This window comes from Pteropus alecto, unplaced genomic scaffold (genome assembly GCF_000325575.1).
Source record: "Pteropus alecto unplaced genomic scaffold, ASM32557v1 scaffold78, whole genome shotgun sequence".
In the NCBI taxonomy this organism is placed as follows: domain Eukaryota; kingdom Metazoa; phylum Chordata; class Mammalia; order Chiroptera; family Pteropodidae; genus Pteropus; species Pteropus alecto.
In genome coordinates, this window is record NW_006443124.1 from 4,385,200 (window position 1) to 4,407,091 (window position 21,892).

General features: G+C 39.5%; 1 protein-coding gene, 1 non-coding gene and 1 pseudogene across 3 annotated transcripts in view; 1 reads left to right on the plus strand and 2 right to left on the minus strand.

Annotated features, from left to right (window-relative positions):
- Window positions 1-21,892, plus strand: part of DIAPH1 (diaphanous related formin 1) — an 84,863-nt gene that overhangs the window by 14,589 nt on the left and 48,382 nt on the right. The window contains exons 2-16 of one of the 2 annotated variants that reach the window (XM_025040583.1): window positions 9,055-9,081; window positions 10,063-10,218; window positions 12,586-12,687; window positions 13,024-13,154; window positions 13,349-13,435; window positions 14,262-14,325; window positions 15,460-15,599; window positions 16,843-16,951; window positions 17,415-17,525; window positions 17,699-17,817; window positions 18,460-18,576; window positions 19,194-19,309; window positions 19,798-19,862; window positions 20,639-20,818; window positions 21,547-21,892. The exon at window positions 21,547-21,892 is cut by the window's right edge and continues 395 nt beyond it. In XM_025040583.1, the coding sequence (XP_024896351.1) occupies window positions 9,055-9,081; window positions 10,063-10,218; window positions 12,586-12,687; window positions 13,024-13,154; window positions 13,349-13,435; window positions 14,262-14,325; window positions 15,460-15,599; window positions 16,843-16,951; window positions 17,415-17,525; window positions 17,699-17,817; window positions 18,460-18,576; window positions 19,194-19,309; window positions 19,798-19,862; window positions 20,639-20,818; window positions 21,547-21,892 (1,870 nt within the window). The remainder of the gene's footprint in view (window positions 1-9,054; window positions 9,082-10,062; window positions 10,219-12,585; window positions 12,688-13,023; window positions 13,155-13,348; window positions 13,436-14,261; window positions 14,326-15,459; window positions 15,600-16,842; window positions 16,952-17,414; window positions 17,526-17,698; window positions 17,818-18,459; window positions 18,577-19,193; window positions 19,310-19,797; window positions 19,863-20,638; window positions 20,819-21,546) is intronic. The other variant, XM_025040584.1, reaches the window with a different exon arrangement.
- LOC112472057 lies at window positions 3-121 on the minus strand. Its single transcript, XR_003043499.1, has one exon. It is a non-coding gene; the product is annotated as a 5S ribosomal RNA (ribosomal RNA).
- On the minus strand, window positions 8,302-8,420 carry LOC112471955 (annotated as a pseudogene).

The following is a 21,892-nucleotide window of genomic DNA, read 5'->3' on the forward strand; positions in this document are numbered from 1 at the left end:
AACGCCTATAGCACCTGGTATTCCTAGGTGGTCTCCCATCCAAGTACTAACCAGGCCCAACCCTGGTTAGCTTCCGAGATCAGATGAGATTGGGCACGTTCAGGGTGGCATGGCCGTAGACTGCCGTGTTTTTTGAGTGCTGTGTCAACTACTTCAGTTATCAGGTGTGTATTTTACAAGAAGTCCTTATATAGTAAGAATAGCACAATTGTCTTTACAGAATGAGCTCTCACCACTCCATTTAATGATCTCAGTGGCCCTAAGAGGTGTGTGTTTGATTTGGTTTTGTTTTTTAATAAATAGGGGCACTGAAACATTAAGAATTAAAGTGATTTTCTCAAAATCATACTTGCAGTTTTTTTAAAAATTAAGTTTATTGGGGGTAACATTGGTTAATCCAATCATAATTTTCAAATGATATAATTAGCATTGACATCTGTATATTCTATTGTGTGTTCACCACCCAAAGTCCATTTTCCTTCAGCTACCATATATTTGATCCCCTTTACCCACTTCACCCTCCCCCTATACTTGCAGTTTTTTAGGATGCCAGATTTTAAAAAACCAGGACTCATGTTTTTCTTTCCTTTAGCCAGAATTCTAGATTAATTTTAAATTTTGTCAGTTTGCTTAATGTATTGGTTTCCTACTGCTATGTGATAGACTCAACAGTTCAAAACGAATCTCATTTATTATTAGCTTACAGTTCCATTGGTCAAAAGTCCAGCAGCATGGACGGTGTGGCTGGGTTCTTAGTATCACAGGGCTGAAATCAAGGTGTCAGCTGCACCAGTTCTCATCTTCAGGTGCTGGGGAAAAATCTGCTTCCGGGCTCACTCAAATAGTTGGCAGAATTCAGTTCCTTGCAGTTATAGGGCTGAGGTCCCTCTTTCTTTGCTGGGGCTCAACTCCTAGAGGCTGCCTTCGATTCTTGACATTTGGCTTCCTCTGTGCTCAAGCCAGAAATGTCACACTGCTGATTCCCTGTGTCTCTAACCTCTCACCCCAGATTTAAAGGGCTCACGTGTTTGGGTCAGACCCACATGGATAGTTCCCCTTTCTTAAAAGTCAATTGTGCCAAATCCCATAATCTAATCATAGGAGTGATTTCATATTTACAGACCTGGTGATTATTCAGGGTGCGTATATCAGCCTAGGAATCTTGGGAGATGTCTCAGAATTCTACCTCCCACACTGAACATTTCCCTCACACTGAATTAGCCCCTGAGCAAGGACAGATGTCAGAAGAGGGAGAGTTAGGAACTGAGTATACTGAGACTGTTGTGAATTGCATTGCAAATATAGGTATTATAAGAAAACCTGCAGGTCCCGGGGATCCTGGGCCTCCCAGCATCATCACAGAGTAGGGGCCAAGTAGCATTTAGTCGTGATGTTCTGTTGGTAGTCACGTAGCCAAGAGCTTGGGTATAGTTGTAGTTGTCCCGTATAAGTTAGCCTGAACAAAATCTTTAGAAAGTACTGAGATAGAAGCTTATAGTTGTAGGTTTCTATTACCTGTGTGCTAGCTATATGGTTCATGGGATTATTATCCATGATTATTGTCTTGGGAAGCACAGTGGTAGGAATTAGAAACACTTTTTGCTGTGTAATGTACTCTATGTTCAGAGTAATGTTTAATCATATTCTTTTTTTAGATCCCTGCTAACTTCTCTGCTGCTATGGACACTACCTAATTACCTTTTGTTTGGCTGCATAAGTATCCTGTGCCAAGAGATCATCCTTAATTGTCTGAGAATTCTATGTCCTTTTTCTGATTGAAGGGAAAAGTTACAGATTCAGGGAATTGGGTAGAGGTGAATCAATCCCTTGGATGAATTTTCTTATATCCTTGAGTTTATAATAGGTCCAGTTCTGTTACTAAGCAAACAGAGGTTACCTCTGTCCCAAAGACTGCCAAATTTATTTCCATCAGCCCATTTTTTAAAAGTCGAAGTGTTAGTAGATACACCACTATCACCACTGCAACAAATGCAGTTATAGAAAGGAAGTTTTATAGTTCATTTGCATTTATTATGATAATAATTGATCAGGGCGTGTTCAGGTTCATTAAGTCATTTAGTTTGGCCTCACAGGGCATACATTTGGATATTTTGACTTTTTAATTTTTGCTTTCTTAGAGCACTGTAAAGTGTCTAGGAAGTTTCTTATTTCCTGTACATGGTACTCAAAAGATTTATCTTACCACATATTACATTAGGATGTGGTGACTGAATCAGAGTCTTGAATTACTCTCTGGAAGGCAAGTTGAGGGGACAGCTTTTTATTTTTATGTTGATTGATGGTCCTAATGCAGAGTATACCCAGCCAAGTATTTATTTTTGATGCTGTTACTTTTGATGCAGTGCATTGTTGAGCAATTTAAGTAAGATTTGATAATACTGAGAATCTTTTGGAGAAGGTGAAGCTCATTTTAATAAAGGCAGTTTTGTTAAAATCTTTCCCTGTACCAGCTAATGACCTTTAGAAATTTATTTACTCATCTAATTCAATTAAATAAAAAAATTCTTATGGAATAAATGTTGTTCTTCCTTTTTCAAATAAAATATTTTATGCTTCTATCAATAACTGTTTGCATATAAATGAAAGATTATTATGAAAATTGAGTAACAAGCAAAAATCTAGACTTTGTGTGTAACAGACAGTATTGCCACTGTCAGATGGAGGTGCTCAAGAGAAGATAATAACCTAGTACTATCCTACTTTAGATTCTCTGAGTTTACAAGGGTTCCTTCTGAGCATATCAGTGGGCCATGGAGACCTGGGGGAACATAGGGCTCATCACAGTTGACCATCTGGCAAGGCTGCCATGACAGCCAAGTACTAGACATCCAACAGGAGTATGGTCAGGGAAGTGCACTGGTCTGTGTCTTCTGCTTCTAAGCTCACCATGACCAACCATCAGCTCTCCTTAATAAGTCAAAGTAGGAAAATTCTGTGAGGTAGAACAAGTGTCCTTGACAGTCCAGGCAGTGGAGCATGGAAGGAAGAGAAGAAACTATTAACATACGGATCAGACAAGCCAAGAACCTGGGTCATACTCACCAAGTATCATTAGTTTAAAAAGCCAGAAGTGAAGTGGTCGGTGGCGATGACGGTCTTCAGTGGTTTGGCTCAGGTCTTATGGGTTTCTTTTACTTATGCTCTGTAACAAGGAGTAGTCATCTAGAATCTTTGTCCTAGGGATTTCCTTCACCTCCTTCATGCGTTAGGTCTCCTGTTTTCTGTGTTTCAGGTATTCCACTTTCTTGGTTTGTTCCCTCATTTTGGTGGAACATATCCTACAATAGCTGCCTGAGGTACATGGGGATACATTTCTTGAAAGCTAAATGTCTATTCTGAACTCATATTTGATTGATAGTTTGGTTGGGTATATAGAATTCTGGGTTGGAAACTGTTTTTCTTTAGATTTTAAAGACCTTGTTCCATTGTCATTTAGCTTTTAGTGTATCGTTAAAAAATCCAAAGCTGCTTCGATGCCTTCATATGTGGTCACCTTTCCTCTCTTTTGTTGAATCTTGTAGAATTTTCTTTGTATTCCCAGTGTTTTGAAATGTCATTGTGATATGCCTTCGTGTGATCTATTTTTGTCCTTTGTACTAGAGGCTCATCCTCCAGTACTGGGGATTGAATTATTTCTTTGATGATTTGTTCCTGTTTACTCCAATTTAGATATCGTACCTCCCAAACTGATCTTCTGATTTTCTTGTTTTTTCTCTCTCAATTTTTCCATCTCTGTCATTTTGCCCATTTTTTTAGGAGATTTCCTCAGTTCTTACCTTCCAGTCCTTCTTTTGAGCTTTCTCTTGAGTTTCTGTTCTCACATTTTCAACTTCTAAGAGTTCTTTTTTCCTCCAAATGTTTCTTTTTAAAATGGCATTATATTCTTTCTTGTGGGTATTAATGATTTTTCAAATCATCTCCTTGCATAGTCTCTATATGACAAGTTGCTTTTTTTTCTCTCTCTCATATTAATAACTTTTCTCAGATATCTGATAAGCCTGGGTTGTTTGCTAATGTTTAAGAATGAAGGACTAAAAAACCGATGGGAAGCTCTGGGTGCAGCGTTAGGGCTTGTTGGCTGTGTGCTTTCCTGTAGGACAGCCCAGTCCAATAGAAATATAAAGTGAGTCACATATGTAATTTTATATTTCCTAGTAGCCACAGAAAAAGACAAAAAGAAAAACAAAAAACCCCGTGAATTTTAATAATATAATTTATTTAACCCAATATATCTAAAATATTATTTCAATATGTATAGCCACAGAAAAAGGCAAAAAGAAAAAACAAAAAAACCCGTGAATTTTAATAATATAATTTATTTAACTCAATATATCTAAAATATTATTTCAATATGTAAGAAATGTAAAATCTACTGATGAGCTATTTTACATTCTGTTTTTTAATATTTATTGAACTTCCGTATTTATTATACATTTGTAGCACATCTCAATTCGGATTCTGAATTTTCATAAAAAATACTTGATGTGTATTTAGACTTCATGAAATTTACAAGTGAAAGTAGATTTACATACCCAGGGTATACCAAACATACTTAAGTTTAATAATAACAATAAAATGTTAGTTTTTAAATTCAAATTTTGTTAAAATTAAATAAAATGAAAAATTCCTTCTTTAATCACACTAGCCCCATTAGAAGTCTCAGTAGTTACAGCCACTCAGTGATGAGTGGCTACCATATTGCCAGCCAAGCTCTTGGGTGGTCTGCTTGGACTGCGTCTGTAGCTTTAGGTGTTTTGTTTTGTTTTGTTTTAATTCCCCAGAGAAGATTCTTCTTACCTTCTGCTTCAAGGGTAAGGGCCAGGCTGCTGGGGTTTTGAGAAACTAAAAGGGAGTGGTGCTGGGTGTCTCAGAGTATAGTATGCAAAGATTAACTTTGTTTTTTGTATAGGATGCCTACCCACAACTGTGCGTGGTATCCCCCAATCCAGAGACCCTTCGTTTTACCCTCTTCTAAGAATAAATGTATAGACTTCTGCCGGAGTAAGAGAGGACAGTCTCCCAATGACATGTGGGGGGTGGGGGCACAGGAAGATCTACAGGTCTAACTGCTTAAACAGCTTTCAGCCAATCTTCTTATTTTTAGCCTACCCCGTCCTCCCACCCCCATTTTCATAGATACCTGGTGCCGCTAATTCCTCAGCCTTTTGAGGATCCTTAAGTATAATTTGGATCAGGTATTGGTTTTCTCTACTTCTGGTTTTAGACTGAGCTTTCTTAGGTCTGTTGGGTTTAACAGTAGTCCATTTATTCCCCTAGCTTTGAAATTTGGTTGCAATCACACTTTTCTTCTTCTTCCCAACCTTGTAGTCTCCTTCCTTCCATTATGTTTTTCTTTCTAAAAATTCCTTTTCTGTAGATTTAGAAGGGTTTGGAGAAGGGGAGAAATTAGGTGCTTTGATATAGTGTACAATCTTTTATCTGGAAGTTCCTATTAATCTGTATTCATGAGTGGATTTTGATATTTAAAGAAATTTTATTCAGTATTTATGCTTCCTTCAGTATCTATATTTGTGATAGTTTTAGTGAAAAACTCAGTAGGAGGGACAGGAAGATGAAGTAGTGCACACAGGCTAGGGGACAGGGTGGGTTTGGGGGCAGGAGAGAATGACAGTGAACAGGGATAGTGGTGAGAGGAAGCGTTTAGAGGTAGGTAGGATGATTAGAGTCTTTATAAAAAAAACTTGGATATCTGAGGCGTAAGGCACAAATATAGCCCCAGTGGCATTTATCTACCTGGACTCCACTATTTTTAGTTCTTTCTACTTTTCATGATCTAGGAACCTCTATGTCTCAGGGAATCTACAAAACAACTAATGGTGCAATTTTTAAAAACTGAACAAAGCTTACTGTTTGCAAACACAGTAAACATAGGATCTGTAAGGAAAACAGTATTAAATAAATAAGCAATATACCCTCAATATGCTGTAGCAGCAGATTCCATTTCAATAATTGAATTGAGCTTGCTGTTTGGGTGTTACTACTGAGTTCCCAACGGAATTTTTGCCTGTCCTGCGATTCACTTTACTGGTAGTTGCTGCCCCCTGTTGGACTAGTTGAGGAAATGTAGCTTTTATCCTGCATGGATTTTTTTTTTTTTTTTTTGCTATTTTACTCAAATCAAGTACTAAAACATGAATAATTTTTTTATATAATTAAATTTATTTTTAACAATGCACCAAGAAAATCAAGGGAAAATATCTTTCTTTGTATGAAAATATATATTTACTTTTGTATCTAAATGCAAGCATTAGTAAGCATTAAATGGGAACAAGGCAGAAGAATTTGGGGAATGCAAAGATTTAGGGCTTTGGAATTTGAAGACTGGAGTTCCATACCCAGCTTGCCCCTAATCATGTGACCTTGATGATTTACTCCACCTGTCTGAGCTTCAGTTTCTTCATTGATACAGTGAAGAGGTGGAATAGATTTGAGGGCTTCTCCAGGGATTGGTATTTTAGGAAAGCAACCCCAGATTTTATGGTATCTGTTCATAGGAGATGTAATGATGAATTCTCAGGCTCTGTCCTGAAGGAATTGAGTCTGAAAAGGGATAGAGGAGGCAGACAATCAAAATATAATTGTAATCCACTACTAGTGCTGTGAGATAGGCAAGTAACTATTACTATGGAAGCATGAAGAGAGGTACCTATTCAATTAGGGGAGGTGTCATCTTATAGGACATTTTGGAGTTAGCCTTGAAAGCACAATCTAAGCTGAGGGAAGCAGCATCCTAGGGAAAGTCTGGGGTAGTGAGACAGCAGGATCTGTTCGTGAACCTGCAACTACTTCAGGATGCCCAGAAGATAAAAGTTTGAGGTAGAGAGTTTGTTGAGTCGACGGAAAGAAGCCAGGAGTGTTATATGCTATACTAAGGAATTTAGATTTTGACCTGAAGGCAGTGGGAAGCTATTGAAGGATTTTAAATGGGGGAAATAGCATGGACAGGTTGGCATTTTAGGAAGATTACTCTTAGATATATTATGGAGAATGGATTTGGTGTGATGCAGATGGGCCTGACAGGGAGCTCAGTTAGGAAGCTGTTGCAATACATCGAGCAGGAGATAGTAATGGCATGAACTTGGGTAGTGGTAGTGGGGATGGACAGAAGAGAAATAAGAGTCTATAGGCAGAAAGAACAGTTTGCTGGTTTCCCTGTGGTTGTGAGCAATCCAGCTGGCACTAATTCACTAGGTCCAGGTTCTGTTACCTGTGTTACATTTTGAGTTTGGAGGACAAGATGCTGGAAGCAGTAGCTCTAGAAGCAAATAAGATTGACCTCGTAAGTGGCAACATAAACTGTACATACCTTTTTGTAGGTTGTGTCACCTCTCTGTGCCAGGTGCCTTAGGGTGGTGACAAAAAGAACAGTTAGTCTTTTGGAGTGTTGCTGTGTCTCCCTCATCATCCTTTTGCCTTCAGTCCCCAGTAAGTAGCACACACGAAGTAACTTTAAATTCCATTGATGCTGAGCAAGGTTCTTATGGTTTCAAGTGAGTGATTAGCACTCAGTCAGTGGAAGCTTGGCCTCTTCTGGACCACGGAGGGCAAAGTTAAGATTCACAGTCTAACTGGATTTAACTGCTCTGACATGGGGAACATGGATATAATGATGCAGATTTTTCTTATTCATAAAAAGCTTAGTAAAATAGCTTTGTGGCAGGGTCAGAACTAGTTTTTCATTAGTTGAGGATGGTTAAGTCAAGACGTATTCACTATACTCTTCTAAGGACATTAGCAAAAAGAAGATAGCTTAAAATTAAGTATTGGGATGAAGAATCACTGCTTTCCTACACTTGCTCATTCAGACTTTTTTCTTAGTAAAATATAACATGTATACAGAAGAGAACATAAAACATACAGAATAATTATCAACCGAACACCCATGTAACCATCATCCATGTTAAGAAATAGAATATTGTAAGCACCCCAGAAGCCCCCTTGTCCCTTTCTGCAGTCACATTTCTTCCACCCACCCCCAAGTAACCACTGTTTTGACATTTGTGGTAATCATTCCCTCTATAATTTTATATCCTAAATAATATAATTTAATTTTACATGTTTTTAAGCTCAACATAAATAACAGTTTTATGTTTATGAGTGGCGGTAAGTTCATTCACTTTCCTTGTGTAATTGTTTTCCATTGTACTAATATACCAGTTTCTCCATTCTACTCTTTTTAGGTGAGTCAACCCTTGGTTGACCTCACAGATTGCAAGGACCTTGGCAGCTTACAATCCCTTATTTTTTTAAAATTTTTTACGCCTACAGCACCTGGTCTTCCTAGGTGGTTTCCCATCCAAGTACTTACCAGGCCTGACCCTGCTTAGCTTCTGAGATCAGACGGGATCGGGCTTGTTCATTGTAGCATGGCCATAGACCCATTCTACTCTTGATGGCCATTTGAAGGTTCTCTGTTTTAGATTATATAGCGTTGCTGTGAATGTTCTTGTTGTAGATATCCTGCTACATATCTACCCTGCAGGGTAGATATATAGAAATCACTGTGTTGAGTAGTAGTAAGTGTGAATATTTAATGTTACTAGATAATGCCATACTGTTTTCCAAAGCAGCCATAGCAATTTACGTTACCACCAAGAGTGTGTGAGTGCTCCCGCCACTCTGTGACTAGACGAGCATGGAAATTTTTACCAATCTTTAGAGTGTGAAATAATATCTCTTTGTGGTTTGCATTTCCTTTTTTATTAATGAAGTTGAGCACATTTCATAGGTTTATTGGTCACTGGATTTAGAGTCTTTTCAGATCGCCACCTTTTTTTTTTTTCTTCAAAGAGCCATATGTTAGTGACCTTAAAACTCTTCCTGCCCCTTACCTACGAGAATATGCTGAGGAACAGTTTGGCAGAAATCTTTTACCTTGCGGGAAGCTACTTAGATCCTGTCAACTCATTTTCTCTTCTTTTTTGCCTCCAACCCATCTGGTGTTTGGGAGGTTTCCTGGTATTTCATTCATCTCTCTTCTTTTTCTTATCCCTTCTTTTTCCTGTTTCCTAGACTCTGAAGCGGCTCATGGCAGATGAGGTAAGGAAATTTTGTTCAGCATGTGCATGTTTTAGCCCATTTCCTACACTATGATATTTACCATCTGTTATAACTTTGATTTTCTGTAACTTGTAATGGTGCTGTAGGTTCTATTCTCGGAGCATCCCAATGCTTTTACCTAACTCTCTGCTCTGTGTTTGGCTCATTGCATGAATTTCCCTGGCACATCCATTGGCTTCCAAGGTTAGGCACGCTCTTTATACTTGAAGTCTGGATGCTACTCATAACACTTGAAGCTCCATAATGCTTGCAGATATTTACTGTTATTTTCAGACAGGTGAAGCTGATAATCTGCAGCTTATCAGTGGCTCTTTTGATTTGAGCATCTCTACTTGAGGTTTGAGGAATAGTTCATGAGCATTTTGTTTGCAGAGAGATGGCATATGTACTTCTGAAGTGCACTGTATTCTTTGCAAAGGGTATTTTGAAGAATATGCATTGAACTTTTGCTATTATGACACAAGTGCTGTGGTATGTACAGAAAAATGAAAAAGGAATGGTTCCTGGTTTTAGGGCATTTACTTGGCATTCTGTTTGACTTATATCTATTAAAATCTATGTCATACTTACCTCTTGAAGGGAGGGATCCTTTTAAGGCCTGGCCGGATTGCTAAGGGGAAAAAAAGGGCATTATATTGAGAGAGTTCTGTACATAAGTACATAAGATACTTTCAGTTCTGTGCTGCTGGAGGGCTTAGAAATGGCAGAGGAGTTCAAGGACAGAGTTTCTCTTTTTAGAGAGGTTCCAAATCTCGATACTCCGGTCCTCTTATCTTTGGCAGTATGCTAAATTAGATACGAAGAAGACTGGTTTCTTCTTTTCGTGTCAGCAGAGCCTTGAACTGCCCATGAGCCAGGGGAATCATGCGTGTATAAGAAATTAGAGGGTTGGCTATCTGATGTGTGGTTTGTTCTGTAAGTGAAAACGGATCGCTGCTAATACTTTTTTCTCTTTCTCAGCTGGAGAGATTTACCAGCATGAGAATTAAGAAGGAGAAGGAAAAGCCCAATTCTGCTCATAGAAATTCTTCTACATCTTATGGGGAGGATCCTATGGCACAGTCATTGCAAGATGTTTCAGACGAGCAAGTTCTAGTACTCTTTGAACAGATGCTGGTAAGTTTCCCTCCCCAAAACATTGCTTCTTTCTGATAATGCATTTATGGGTATGGGGACCCTTCTTTGTGCATAGTCCCCCTAACTAGCCCTTAATTACAAAGAATCCAGGCTTAAGATGGGACTTCTTAATAGCAGCTCCATTAAGGAAGGGACTAAATATGCAAGTATCTGTCCACAACATTGGCATCTATTAGTTATGCTTGGATCTGATCACCTTGCTAATGTCCTGTTGCCCAGCGAAGACACGGGGTGAGTGGGTCAGCGCATGTGGTGGGGTTGGAGACTGCCTTTGGGTTAGCCAGGGTAGACAAAGTGTTGAAACATTCACAATGAACTCTGTACAAAGAAGAAACTGAGGAATGGAAAGGCATCATTTGCCTAAAGCCTTCTATTTAGTTGTGAATCTGGAAAGAGAATTGTGCTGCTGTGATCATTAGAAGACCTTTAAAGACTGTGGCTGAAGTCAGTTGAGTGGTGAAGTATACACTGATGCAGCTTCCTTTGCTGTTCTCAGTGAGGGACATTGAGTGAGGAGGACACTAGTGAATGTCCACTAGTGGTAAGTCTTGGAAGCTTGAGTACATGCTTGTAAGGTTTCCTAAGACCTATATAGTACCTGGATATATGATCTTAAATAGAGGCCAGTGCAGGCCTAACCTAATTAAAAGCATGAGCTTTAAAACAGGACCTGGTACATAGTAAACACTTAAGCACTGCTGTTAGCATTTAGCATTTTTCACTGAAGCTTTCAGTTTGTCTCTTAATAATCCAAGAGCATTAAGAGTCTAAGAGTATGATCTATCAGGACAATCTCTTGGCCTTGGATTGCAAATTTAGATGTCGTTAGGGCCAGGAAGGTAGCATAAATAAAACAGGCTAGATAGAAGATAATAAAAAGGAGAAAGACTGTGGTAAAATGAAGAAGGACTTTTGGCATTTTTGTTAGTTCCAATAGATTTTATGGCATTCCAGTTGGCAATACTAGCCTAGTGGTGCCAGATGTTTCTATTTTTCAAAAAGAAGCCAAAAATCTGTAATGAAAAAAAAAACCAACAATATTCCTTTAACATATCAAATATCATTACCAGCATTCAGATTTCCTCAATTAAGTCATTTTTAAAAAAATAATTTTTTATTCAAATCACAATTTCATATAAGCTCCATTGTATCTAATAATCTCTTTAAGTTTCATTTAATCTGTAGATTTTCTTATATAAACTGTTTGACTTGTAGAGTTTCCCACAATCTGAAATTTGACGATTATATCCCTTAATGCTAGAAATCTGTATTTTTACATGAAGTCTCCCAAATTTAAAATGTCGAGCTAGCCACACCAAACATACTTTATCTTTGGGTCTGATTAAACCTGAGGGCCACCACCTCGCAGCTTCTACATTCAATTCATCTATAAAACGAGGGAAAAGCACTAGGAATTGAGTCAGAAAAATGTCAAATCAGTATTGCTATTTGGAGGAAATGAATCCTTACACAGACCCACACACACACAGACACACACACACACTCACACACTCACACTCACTCTCTCTCTCGCTCTCCCTCCCTCCTTCCCTTCCCCTCTCTCCCCCCACCGCCCCCCTCGAGAAGAAATGGATTATATTCATTTTTCCCACACTCTCTCTCTCTCTCGCTCTCCCTCCCTCCTTCCCCTCTCTCCCCCCACAGCCTCCCTCGAGAAGAAATGGATTATATTCATTTTTCCCCTATACTTTTTCCCCATTTCAAATAACATTCTGAACTTTTTAGAGTTAAACTTGTGCTCACTGAGGCACTGGGCTCAGACACATGGTTATACATGTAATAGGCTCAAGCAGAGCCTTCCCCCAATAATACATTCCAGGTTGTCCGTTGAGGGGCTTTATCACAGAGTTTCCATTTCTTCATGGGAGAGGAATCTGTACAGGAACTGAGTTAGCCAGGAGTAGTGGGTGTTTAGGCCCTAGAGTAGTGTGGGTTTTGCTGGTGTTTGGGTGATGCCAGTCACCCAGTGCTTCAGTGTAAAGAGATTATTATGGTCCATTCTACGTGCAAAGAACATTATGTGTACTTTATTTTCAATAATACAGGATACATTTTTGTCTATATGGAGTCCATTTTGGTTAGGAAGAAAGTTAAGTGTGTATGTATAAAAATGTCTCTAAGGATTTATACTAAAATGTTGACCACATTTAGCTCTGAGGAATTTTCGTCATCTGTAATAGCTCAGATCTCTAGGGATCAGGAAAGTTATTCAATACTCATTTAATGTGTTCAATTCTTCGATAAGTATACAAAATACTAAATGCTGAAAATTTGTAAGGAATTCGAAGTGATTTTGATTTTTCCTTTTTTTTCTCCCTCTACAAGCTGGATATGAACCTGAATGAGGAGAAACAGCAACCTTTGAGGGAAAAGGACATTATTATCAAGAGAGAGATGGTGTCCCAATACTTACACACTTCCAAGGCTGTGAGTTCTGGGGCAAGTACCCATGACATGGGAGACTGTGCCCTTATCTTGGACCTGTTTGTTTTGCCAATTTCATAGAACATTTTATGTCTACATCAGTCCTATTTCATTCATTTCTTACTCTCATTTGGGTTTACCATTCTTATATACTTTTGATCTGATTCAGTCTGCATGAAGCGTGTAGGGGGAATGGGATGGGAAATTCTGAGTCGCACATAGTTTGGTGGTTTGTATGTATGATGGGTGTCTGCCCTGATGTTATCTAACTAATGACTAATACTAGTCCACTTTCTGACTGGGTCCAGGGTTCACTAATCTCTATATGCTCCTGTCTAGGGCATGAACCAAAAGGAGAGCTCTCGGTCTGCCATGATGTACATCCAGGAGCTGAGGTCAGGCTTGCGGGATATGCCTCTGCTTAGCTGCCTCGAGTCCCTCCGTGTCTCCCTCAACAACAACCCTGTCAGGTGAGGCTTCTGACGTGGTCACAGGAGAACTCAAGATTTGAGTTCACTGGTGGGGACTGACGATCAGAGGAGTCAAGGAAGTATGAGAATGTTCTGGATTGGGAGTAAGGAGTTACAGGATCAACTTTGTCTTGGAGAAGAAATATTTATTGATTTGATGTAATATTGCATTGTCTCTTGTCTGTCCCTTACAGTTGGGTGCAAACATTTGGTGCTGAGGGCCTGGCCTCCTTATTAGACATCCTTAAACGACTCCATGATGAGAAGGAGGAGATTCCTGGGTGAGGACTTGCAAGTTTTGACATCTGGGTGGTGGGGACTTGATTATTTGCTCTAAAGGAGAAAACAGCAGTTCAATGTAAAGTTATGGACTAGGAGCATATGCCGTTAGCTGAGAATGGGATTTGTTATAGTGGTGGCTAGAGGACGAATGATGGTTATAGATATAGGAACTTAAATTTCATGGTGAAGAACGCAGGATATATACCATACAAGACTGAGTCTCCCAGCACAGAATCCTATCTAGTCTGGAAGAGGGTCCGATTTAATCCAGAGCTCTTTGTGATCTGGTCTGGCTCATATCTCATTTAGAAGTCTTATAAGACACTTCGTCAGTTTGGGGCTAGCTTTATGACAGTCTTTAGGGTTGGAATATTTCTGGGGACACCTTGGACTGTGTTAGCTATCTCGAAGCCAGCCTGACCCAAAGTGACTTCTCTACTTCCTGGGATCTTTTGAAAACAAACACAGGGCTTATACCTTCTGAATATACAGACTTCACACCTTTGAAGTACCCAGGCAAGTAGTAATAGATGAGATGTTGTCCTGATAGAATTTAGCGCTTAGGAGCCTAAAGGGAAGTAAAGGGAAGATTTTAATGTGATGCTAAATCTTGGCTTTCTAGAGGATTAACTAAAGTTAATGATGGTTGGTATCCCTCTTCAGCTACCTGTTTTGCCAGTATTTCAAGGCAAAGTGCTATATTCTAGAATTTACTCAGCCACTAGTTGGGGATGTTCCTGAGACCCTTGTTTGCAAGATTGAAAAGTAAAGTGGGAGAGGAGGATAGAATAAAGGGATTTCACCGATTATGTCTTCTACTTGCAGAAGCTACGATAGCCGTAACAAGCATGAGATCATTCGCTGCTTGAAAGCTTTTATGAACAACAAGGTGAGATTTTTTTTCTCCATTTTTATTCCAACCTCTATTCTGACTCCTATTCTTTCTCTTGTGTTGCTGAACTCTAAAAAGAACCTAGAAATAAGAGGTCCAAGACTTCCAGCTTTCCCTTTTAGTATCATGACTTTTTGATTGTCTTATATATATGCTTCTGTGGAGCTTTTTCTTAGTTCTAATGTCTGTTTCAGAGGGTAGGTTTAATTTTCTTCCTCTTTTTATACTTTCTTTTGTTAGTTCTTGAATTTTCTGACTTGTAGTTATTATTTTTGAAAGTTTTACTTTATTTTCTGCTTATATGTTTGGGGGGCTTTTTTTCCCCAGACTTTTCTTCATCTTTTTTTTTTTTTTTTTTTTTGTCTGTTGTATTTAAATCTAGGAAGCCCACAATTATTTGTTCCTGAGTGCAAATCTGTCTTCCTCACTGTTTAATTTTGTTTTAATTAACTTATTCTATTGGGTCGGGGAAGGCATTTAAAAAAAATAAAAATCCAAAATTTTTATTCTTGGAAAACTTAAAATTCCGTTTTGTGTCTACTAGACAATTATTTTGTTCTGCTCATCTCTGTTTAACTCTGTTGGGAAAAGTGTTCTATCCCTGTATTAGTTTGCTAGGGTTGCTATAACAGTCTGGGTGTCTTAAACAACAGAAATTTGTTATCTCACGATTCTAGAGGCTATAAGTCCAAGAACAAGGTGTTGGCAGGGTTGGCTCCTTCTGGAGGCTGTGAGGGAGCGTATGTCCCATGCATCCCTCTACCTGCCTGTGGTTTGCTGACAATCTTTGACAATCCTCATCTTGTGGCGTGTCACCCCCTCCTCTGCCTCCATGTCCACAATGGCATTCTCCCTGTGTGCATGTCTGCGTCCACATTTCCCTCTTTTATGAGGACAATAGTCAGATTCAATTAAGGGCCCACCTCACTCTAACATGACCTTGTGTAACAACTAATTACATTTGTCAGTGACCTATGTCCAAATAAGGTCGTATTCTGAGGTACTGGGGATTAGGACTTTAACACAAGCATTTTGGGGGGGAAATACCACTCAACCCATAACAAGCCCTAACTCGTTCCGGGTTAGATGCTGTTGTTTTTAAGCCTCCCTTCTCTGTTCTTGTCCTACCAGTTTGGAATCAAGACCATGTTAGAGACGGAAGAAGGAATCCTGCTGCTGGTCAGAGCCATGGACCCTGCTGTTCCCAACATGATGATTGATGCAGCTAAGCTGCTTTCTGCTCTTTGTATTCTACCACAGCCAGAGGACATGTACGTGACTGGAATTGTTTCTCTTGTCCATTCTCCTTTTTACCATCTTCCCTAGTCTAAAGGAAAATTGAGTTGCATGGGTGGCCACTTGGTCTTAAATACTAGGTAAGACCATATTTCTTCCCAGACATAAATTCTGCAAATCTTAATATTTTAGAAAGATTGTTAAGTGCTCGGGGCTGTCCTGAGTGTACCACTGGATATCAGTCGGGTAGCTGGATATCTCCTAGATCTCCATTAAGGTCTGCGTTGTCTAGGACAGGGTTTCTTTTTTCCATTTTTTTTTTTTAATTCAGAAGCGATACAACATTACTTTTAAAGTTTGAACAAGACAGAAGTATATAAAATAAAATTTAACAGCCTTGTGCCTTTTGCAAATCCTGTTCTAGAGGTAACCACTGTTAATGGCTAGGTACAGTCTCACACATCTTTCTCTAGCACAGACAAATAAATATATTGCATTTTCTAGATTCTTAGATATCTTATGCTACTCCAAAAGATGGTATTCTATGACAAAAGGTGGCTTATGCCTATAAAGCCAATCACATGTATAGGATAAAATTTTATTTTTGTGGTGGGGTTTGGTTTAACAAAAGCTAAATCACACCGTTTATTTTTTTTCAACTTGTTTATTTAACAGTAGATCTTAGACATCCTTTTGTCAGTATTTATAGATCTACCTTATCATCTTTAGTGGCTATTTAGCATTCTATAGTATATAGGTCCCATAATTTATTTTAACAGTTTTCCCATTGCTAGACTTTTAGGTAGACTTTTTTTTTTTTTTTTTTAAAGCATATTCTGGCTCTTTCTCTAGGTGATAAGAGTTTTTGCTATTACAAATGATGCCATAATGAATGTACATACATTCTTTCATACTTATGCATTTATGTTGAGTAGATTCCTAGATGTAGGTCAAATATTATGTGCATTAAAAATGGGTATTAAATGCCCCTCCAAAAGTCTTACCAATTTATACTCTGCAGAACAGGGATCTTAATTTGATATCCATAGATAGGAGTCTAGGGATAGGTTTTCAGGTACATTTTTCTGAAGAGATGGTCCTTAGCTTTCAGCAGATTCTGGCCCCAGTTTAGGTGATGAGAATAATGAGAGAAATTAGGAACACTGATAATGTTCTGTTTCCTAACTGATCTGTGCTCCTGTGTAATCTACCTGTCTGTCATACATGTCTGTGTCAGAACACCTGAGCAGTTCTCTCCCTTTTTTCCCTCCTGGTCAGGAATGAAAGGGTTTTGGAGGCAATGACAGAAAGAGCTGAGATGGATGAGGTGGAACGTTTCCAGCCACTGCTGGATGGATTAAAAAGTGGGACCTCCATTGCACTCAAGGCATGTATATCCCCTGAAACTGGGCCCAAGGGTGGCATTCAAGATGGAAAAACTTAAGTTCATTTGACTGCTTCATAGAACACATGGAATGGTTCCCAGCTATACTTTTTATATTTCAGAATTTGTTCTGAAGGGAAAATGATTATCCTTCTCTCTAAGAAGGGAGAGAAAGAACTGTTTTCCTCATGAGATGGGAAAAAGTCATGGTATCTATTTACGAGCTAGGAAAACCAAGGCCTAGAATAAAATATACTATCAGATCCTTGGAATTGTTTAAAAGTCTGAACTCTCCAGACCTGCCTGTGCTCAAACCAGGTCTTATTGCTTCAGCAGAAAGTCATTCTTATAGTTTTGTACTGTGTTTGCTAGGTTGTATTTGGGCCCCCAGAATGCATATAAAGAGAACGGAATCTTGATCTCTAGGGGGTAACACTGACATAACTGCTTAATTTTCTTATTTTAGGTGGGATGCCTACAGCTGATCAATGCTCTCATCACGCCAGCTGAAGAACTTGACTTCCGAGTTCATATCCGAAGTGAGCTGATGCGCTTGGGGCTGCATCACTTGTTGAAGGTGAGATGCAGCACTTCATTAGAAAGGCTGAGCTGATCCCTTCCTGCTCTTAGGGCCCAGTGATCCCTGGGATATCTTTGGTTTTCAACTTAAAAATCAGGTTGAAAGGCTTGGGTTTCTAGCCAGCATAGGACACTTTTGGGTTTCCTGACTTCTATTTTTGTCCTTGACAGGACCTTCGGGAAATTGAAAATGAAGATATGAGAGTGCAACTAACTGTGTTTGATGAGCAAGGTGACGAAGATTCCTATGACCTGAAGGGACGGCTGGATGACATTCGAATGGAGATGGAATATCCTTTTACCTACTGGGTTCGAGGCAGAGGAGACATTCAGTTGTTGATACCTGTATGGAATGGCATGGGAGTGATGACTCTGAATAGGGCTTCAGCCTGCGCATCTTCTTGGTAGATAAGGCAGGGCTTTTTTGATTGCTGTTGGATTTATTTGCCTCAGCATGGACCAGAGAAGTTAGGAAAGGTGATCTAAGGGTTGCTTAGCATGGAAGCAGCCATCAAAATTACTATAGACCTCCTAGAACATATAGCTTAACTTACTAAGATAGAGTTGGTTTTTAGAGAACATGTATAAGTCAGGGAGAAGGCTTGTAATTTGCTTCTTGTATGTGGCTCTGAGACTGATGGAGTAATTCGGTTACCTACCGATACTTGCCTCAAGTGACTGAGGCAGTTATCTTTTAGTTTTTGTCTACTGATTGATCTTTAAGCCAAATGCTAGGAATCCTCTATCTCTGTATGGTACTACCCAACTCACCGGCTAAAGGAAGTTTATAAAGCTGAAAGCTTCAGGCAGCGTTTACTGGAAGAAAAGCTGTTAGACCAGGAAGGCATCTTACTGTTATTCCCAAGAGTTGGGCATACCACCTGTCATAGTTTCTAAATATGTGCTTTCCTTAGCCTCTTCTCCTTTTCCACCGACTTCAGTGAAGTCTTCCAGATTCTCTTAAACACGGTGAAGGATTCAAAGGCAGAGCCACACTTCCTGTCCATCCTGCAGCACCTACTCTTGGTTCGAAATGACTATGAGGCCAGGTAAAATGGTATACCTATGGGAAGTTTTGAACTTGAGCCTAAGTGGAAAGAACAAAATCCTTAAATTTAAAGGTTGTCTGTAAAGGGGAAAAAAGAAAGATAAGAATTAGTTTTCATTTGTAATCATAGTTATAAAGGAAGTTGTCAGTTGTCCCTTTAATCCACCTGAAAGGCATCTCTATAGAAGAGGTCAGAGTGCATAAAGTGCAGTGCCCTTCCTTGGAGGAGGATGGTAGGGTGGGGTGAAGATGATAGCAAAGGGAGGTAGAAATTTAAAGTGCTTGCAGGTCGCTTGGAAGTCTAGTTTTAGCAATAGTACTATCTATGACAGGAAGGATCAAGCCCGAGTTTTTAGATAGGAAAGGCTTGGCACTAGAAGGCAGGTGGAAAGAAGTTTTGATTATCTGAAGTAGGTAGGGTAGGTGATGTGGAAGAGGGCATTTCTTAGCATGGTAGCGATACTTCTGTTATTTAGTGAAAAGGTCTTTTCCAGAATGCTTATTAGCCTCTGGTCCCTCTGTTGTCAAAGCAGTTAACTTTCCTTGATCCTGAAAATTTCTGAACAGTATATTGTGGTTTTCCTTTAATAACCTTGTTTTGTTTTCCTCTTTCTATAGACCGCAGTACTATAAGTTGATTGAAGAATGTATTTCTCAGATAGTTCTGCACAAGAATGGGGCTGATCCTGACTTCAAGTGCCGGCACCTCCAGATTGATATTGAGGGATTGATTGGTAAGCATATTTATCTATCTGGTTCCTTAAAATATTGCTTCTACCTTTCATTGTGCATCTTTCAGTGAAAATTTCAGAGAGGATATCTTTCCGGTTTCTACGTATTTCCATTTTGGCCCTTTCTTAGGTGTTAACCAACATCTATGCTAGGAGTATACAGGCCTTTAGTTGATTTCTACATAATTCTAAAAATTTACCTCTTCTCACATACTACTCCACCTTTTCAAGGGACTTCAGCTGTTATCTGGGACTTCTGCCGGTCTCAGAGATTCATAAGTATGACTTGTAGACGTTCTCCATGCCACCCAGAAATTTTATGTTGAACTTTACTGAAAATTCCGTTTCTTTGTCTAGTGGAGAACATTAAGAAAGGTACTAAAAATTAACAAGAACCGAAGACTGCTCTTGGATATATTGAAGGGCTTAGGTGGTGAGAGGGGAAGGCAAGAGAATTGGGAGCTTTACTTCTTGACTCTTATTCTTTTCAGATCAAATGATTGATAAAACGAAGGTAGAGAAATCTGAAGCCAAAGCTACAGAGCTGGAAAAAAAGGTATGTATGAAAAAAAAAAATTGGGGTATATCTTTCTTTGTCTAAGCATTATGATTTTTCTGACACATGAGTTATCTGCAATGCTTTGAAAGCATTCAGCACACAATAGCAGTTCCTAGGGGAAACTTTCTGGTGTAGGTTAATCTTTGGAAAGTAATATGGATGTGATCATGAGGAGCTAGCTGGTGGCAAGTTCTTGGGCCCCTGGGCAGGATAGGAAAGACAGATGACACTCATAATAGTGAGAGCACTCAGGTTTGCTTGGCATCTCAGGCCTCTTATGCCAAGAACAGGAAGAACTGGAGTACGTCTGAATTTTCTTTTCCTCTTTGATTGTTAAAGATTCCTATTGTGGTTGATAAGTTTTGATCCTAGGGACTACTGGGATTATACACCATGGATGTCCTGGTTAAATGTCTTTGAAATCTTAGGTTTTCTTTCGTCCGTCCTTCCTTTTTCCTTCCTTCCTTCCTTCCTCCCTTCCTTCCTCCCTCCCTTCCTTCCTTCTTTCCTTTCTTTCTTCCTTCCTACTCTCTATTATATTTTCTTTTCTAATAACTCCAAAAATACATAGACTATAGAAATGGTCCCTGATTCGCCCTTTCTTAAACTTGATTTTAAGGTCAAAACCATGGTGCCCTTTTTTTCCAGGCATTACCTGGGTCAGTAAACTCTATAGACAAAGAGTGGCACAAAAAGGTAAATTATGGGGAATAACGCTGTGCTTCTTGCTGAGATGGAGACCTTACTCGGAGCCCGATTCCTTTCTCCCTTAGCTGGACTCAGAGTTAACAGCCCGACATGAGCTACAGGTGGAAATGAAAAAGATGGAAAGTGACTTTGAGCAGAAGCTCCAGGATCTTCAGGGAGAAAAAGACACATTGGATTCTGAAAAGCGACAAATCGCCACAGAGAAGCAAGGCCTAGAAGCAGAGGTGTCTCAGCTCACAGGAGAGGTAACTGAGCAGTGTCCTGTAACTGCTGTCAGCAGCCTCAGGACGACTCTGTCTTGGAGCAGGAGTCATCCTACTCCTAGGGAGGGTGCATATAGGTAATCTAATTAGAGAGTGCATATTTTTAAAAAATCTTTTACTGTTTTGTTTTGAGGGTAATATATCAGATAGAAAATTTGAAAAATATGGAACAATGTAATTATAAAATGAGTCACAGTACTACCCAGAAATGAGGATAATAGTCTTCTAATAAGTTTAGGATTAGAAACTAAATTATTCTCATATCTACGCGTTTTCTCCTACTTTAGTCATCTCTGGACAGATTTATCTCCACGTGAACTCTCTGCAGTTAAAAATATTTAATTTATCTGTGATATCAGATAACTTGCATGCTTATACAATTATCTGGACAGTACATGTGTTAATTATGTAACTAAAATATTTGATATACTTGATCTTTGCATTTTTTAATCAAAGGGAGAATTTCACATAAAGGTTGAAGTTGCCTTTTCAGTGCAAAGTGTGCTGAACTAAGAACAGGAAGACCCAGACTCTACTTCTGGCGTGCCACCAGGAGCTATGTGACTTGAGGCGAATCCTTTCACGTCTGACTCCCTTTACTCCCTTCACGTATAAAATAAGAAGATGGGATTAAGTAATTTCTTAGGTCCCCTCCAGCCCCAGTTGTCCCTGCAGTGGGAAGTTTACTTCCATCGATGCTGTTTTTCTAGGTTGCCAAGCTGTCCAAGGAACTGGAAGATGCCAAGCAAGAAATGGCTTCTCTCTCTGCTGCAGTGACTGCTGCAGCCCCTCCCAGCAGTGCCACTGTTCACCCTGCCCCTCCTTTACCTGGTGACTCTGTTATTCCACACTCACCCCCTCTTTTAGAAGGGGCTACCATACCCCCTGTACCTCTTTCTGGGGGTGGTATTCCTCCTCCACCCCCTCCCCCTCCTCTACCTGGGGGTGTATGCATCCCCCCACCTCCACCTTTACCTGGAGGTACTGCCATCCCCCCACCCCCTCCTTTGCCTGGGGGTGCTGCCATCCCCCCACCCCCTCCTTTGCCTGGGGGTG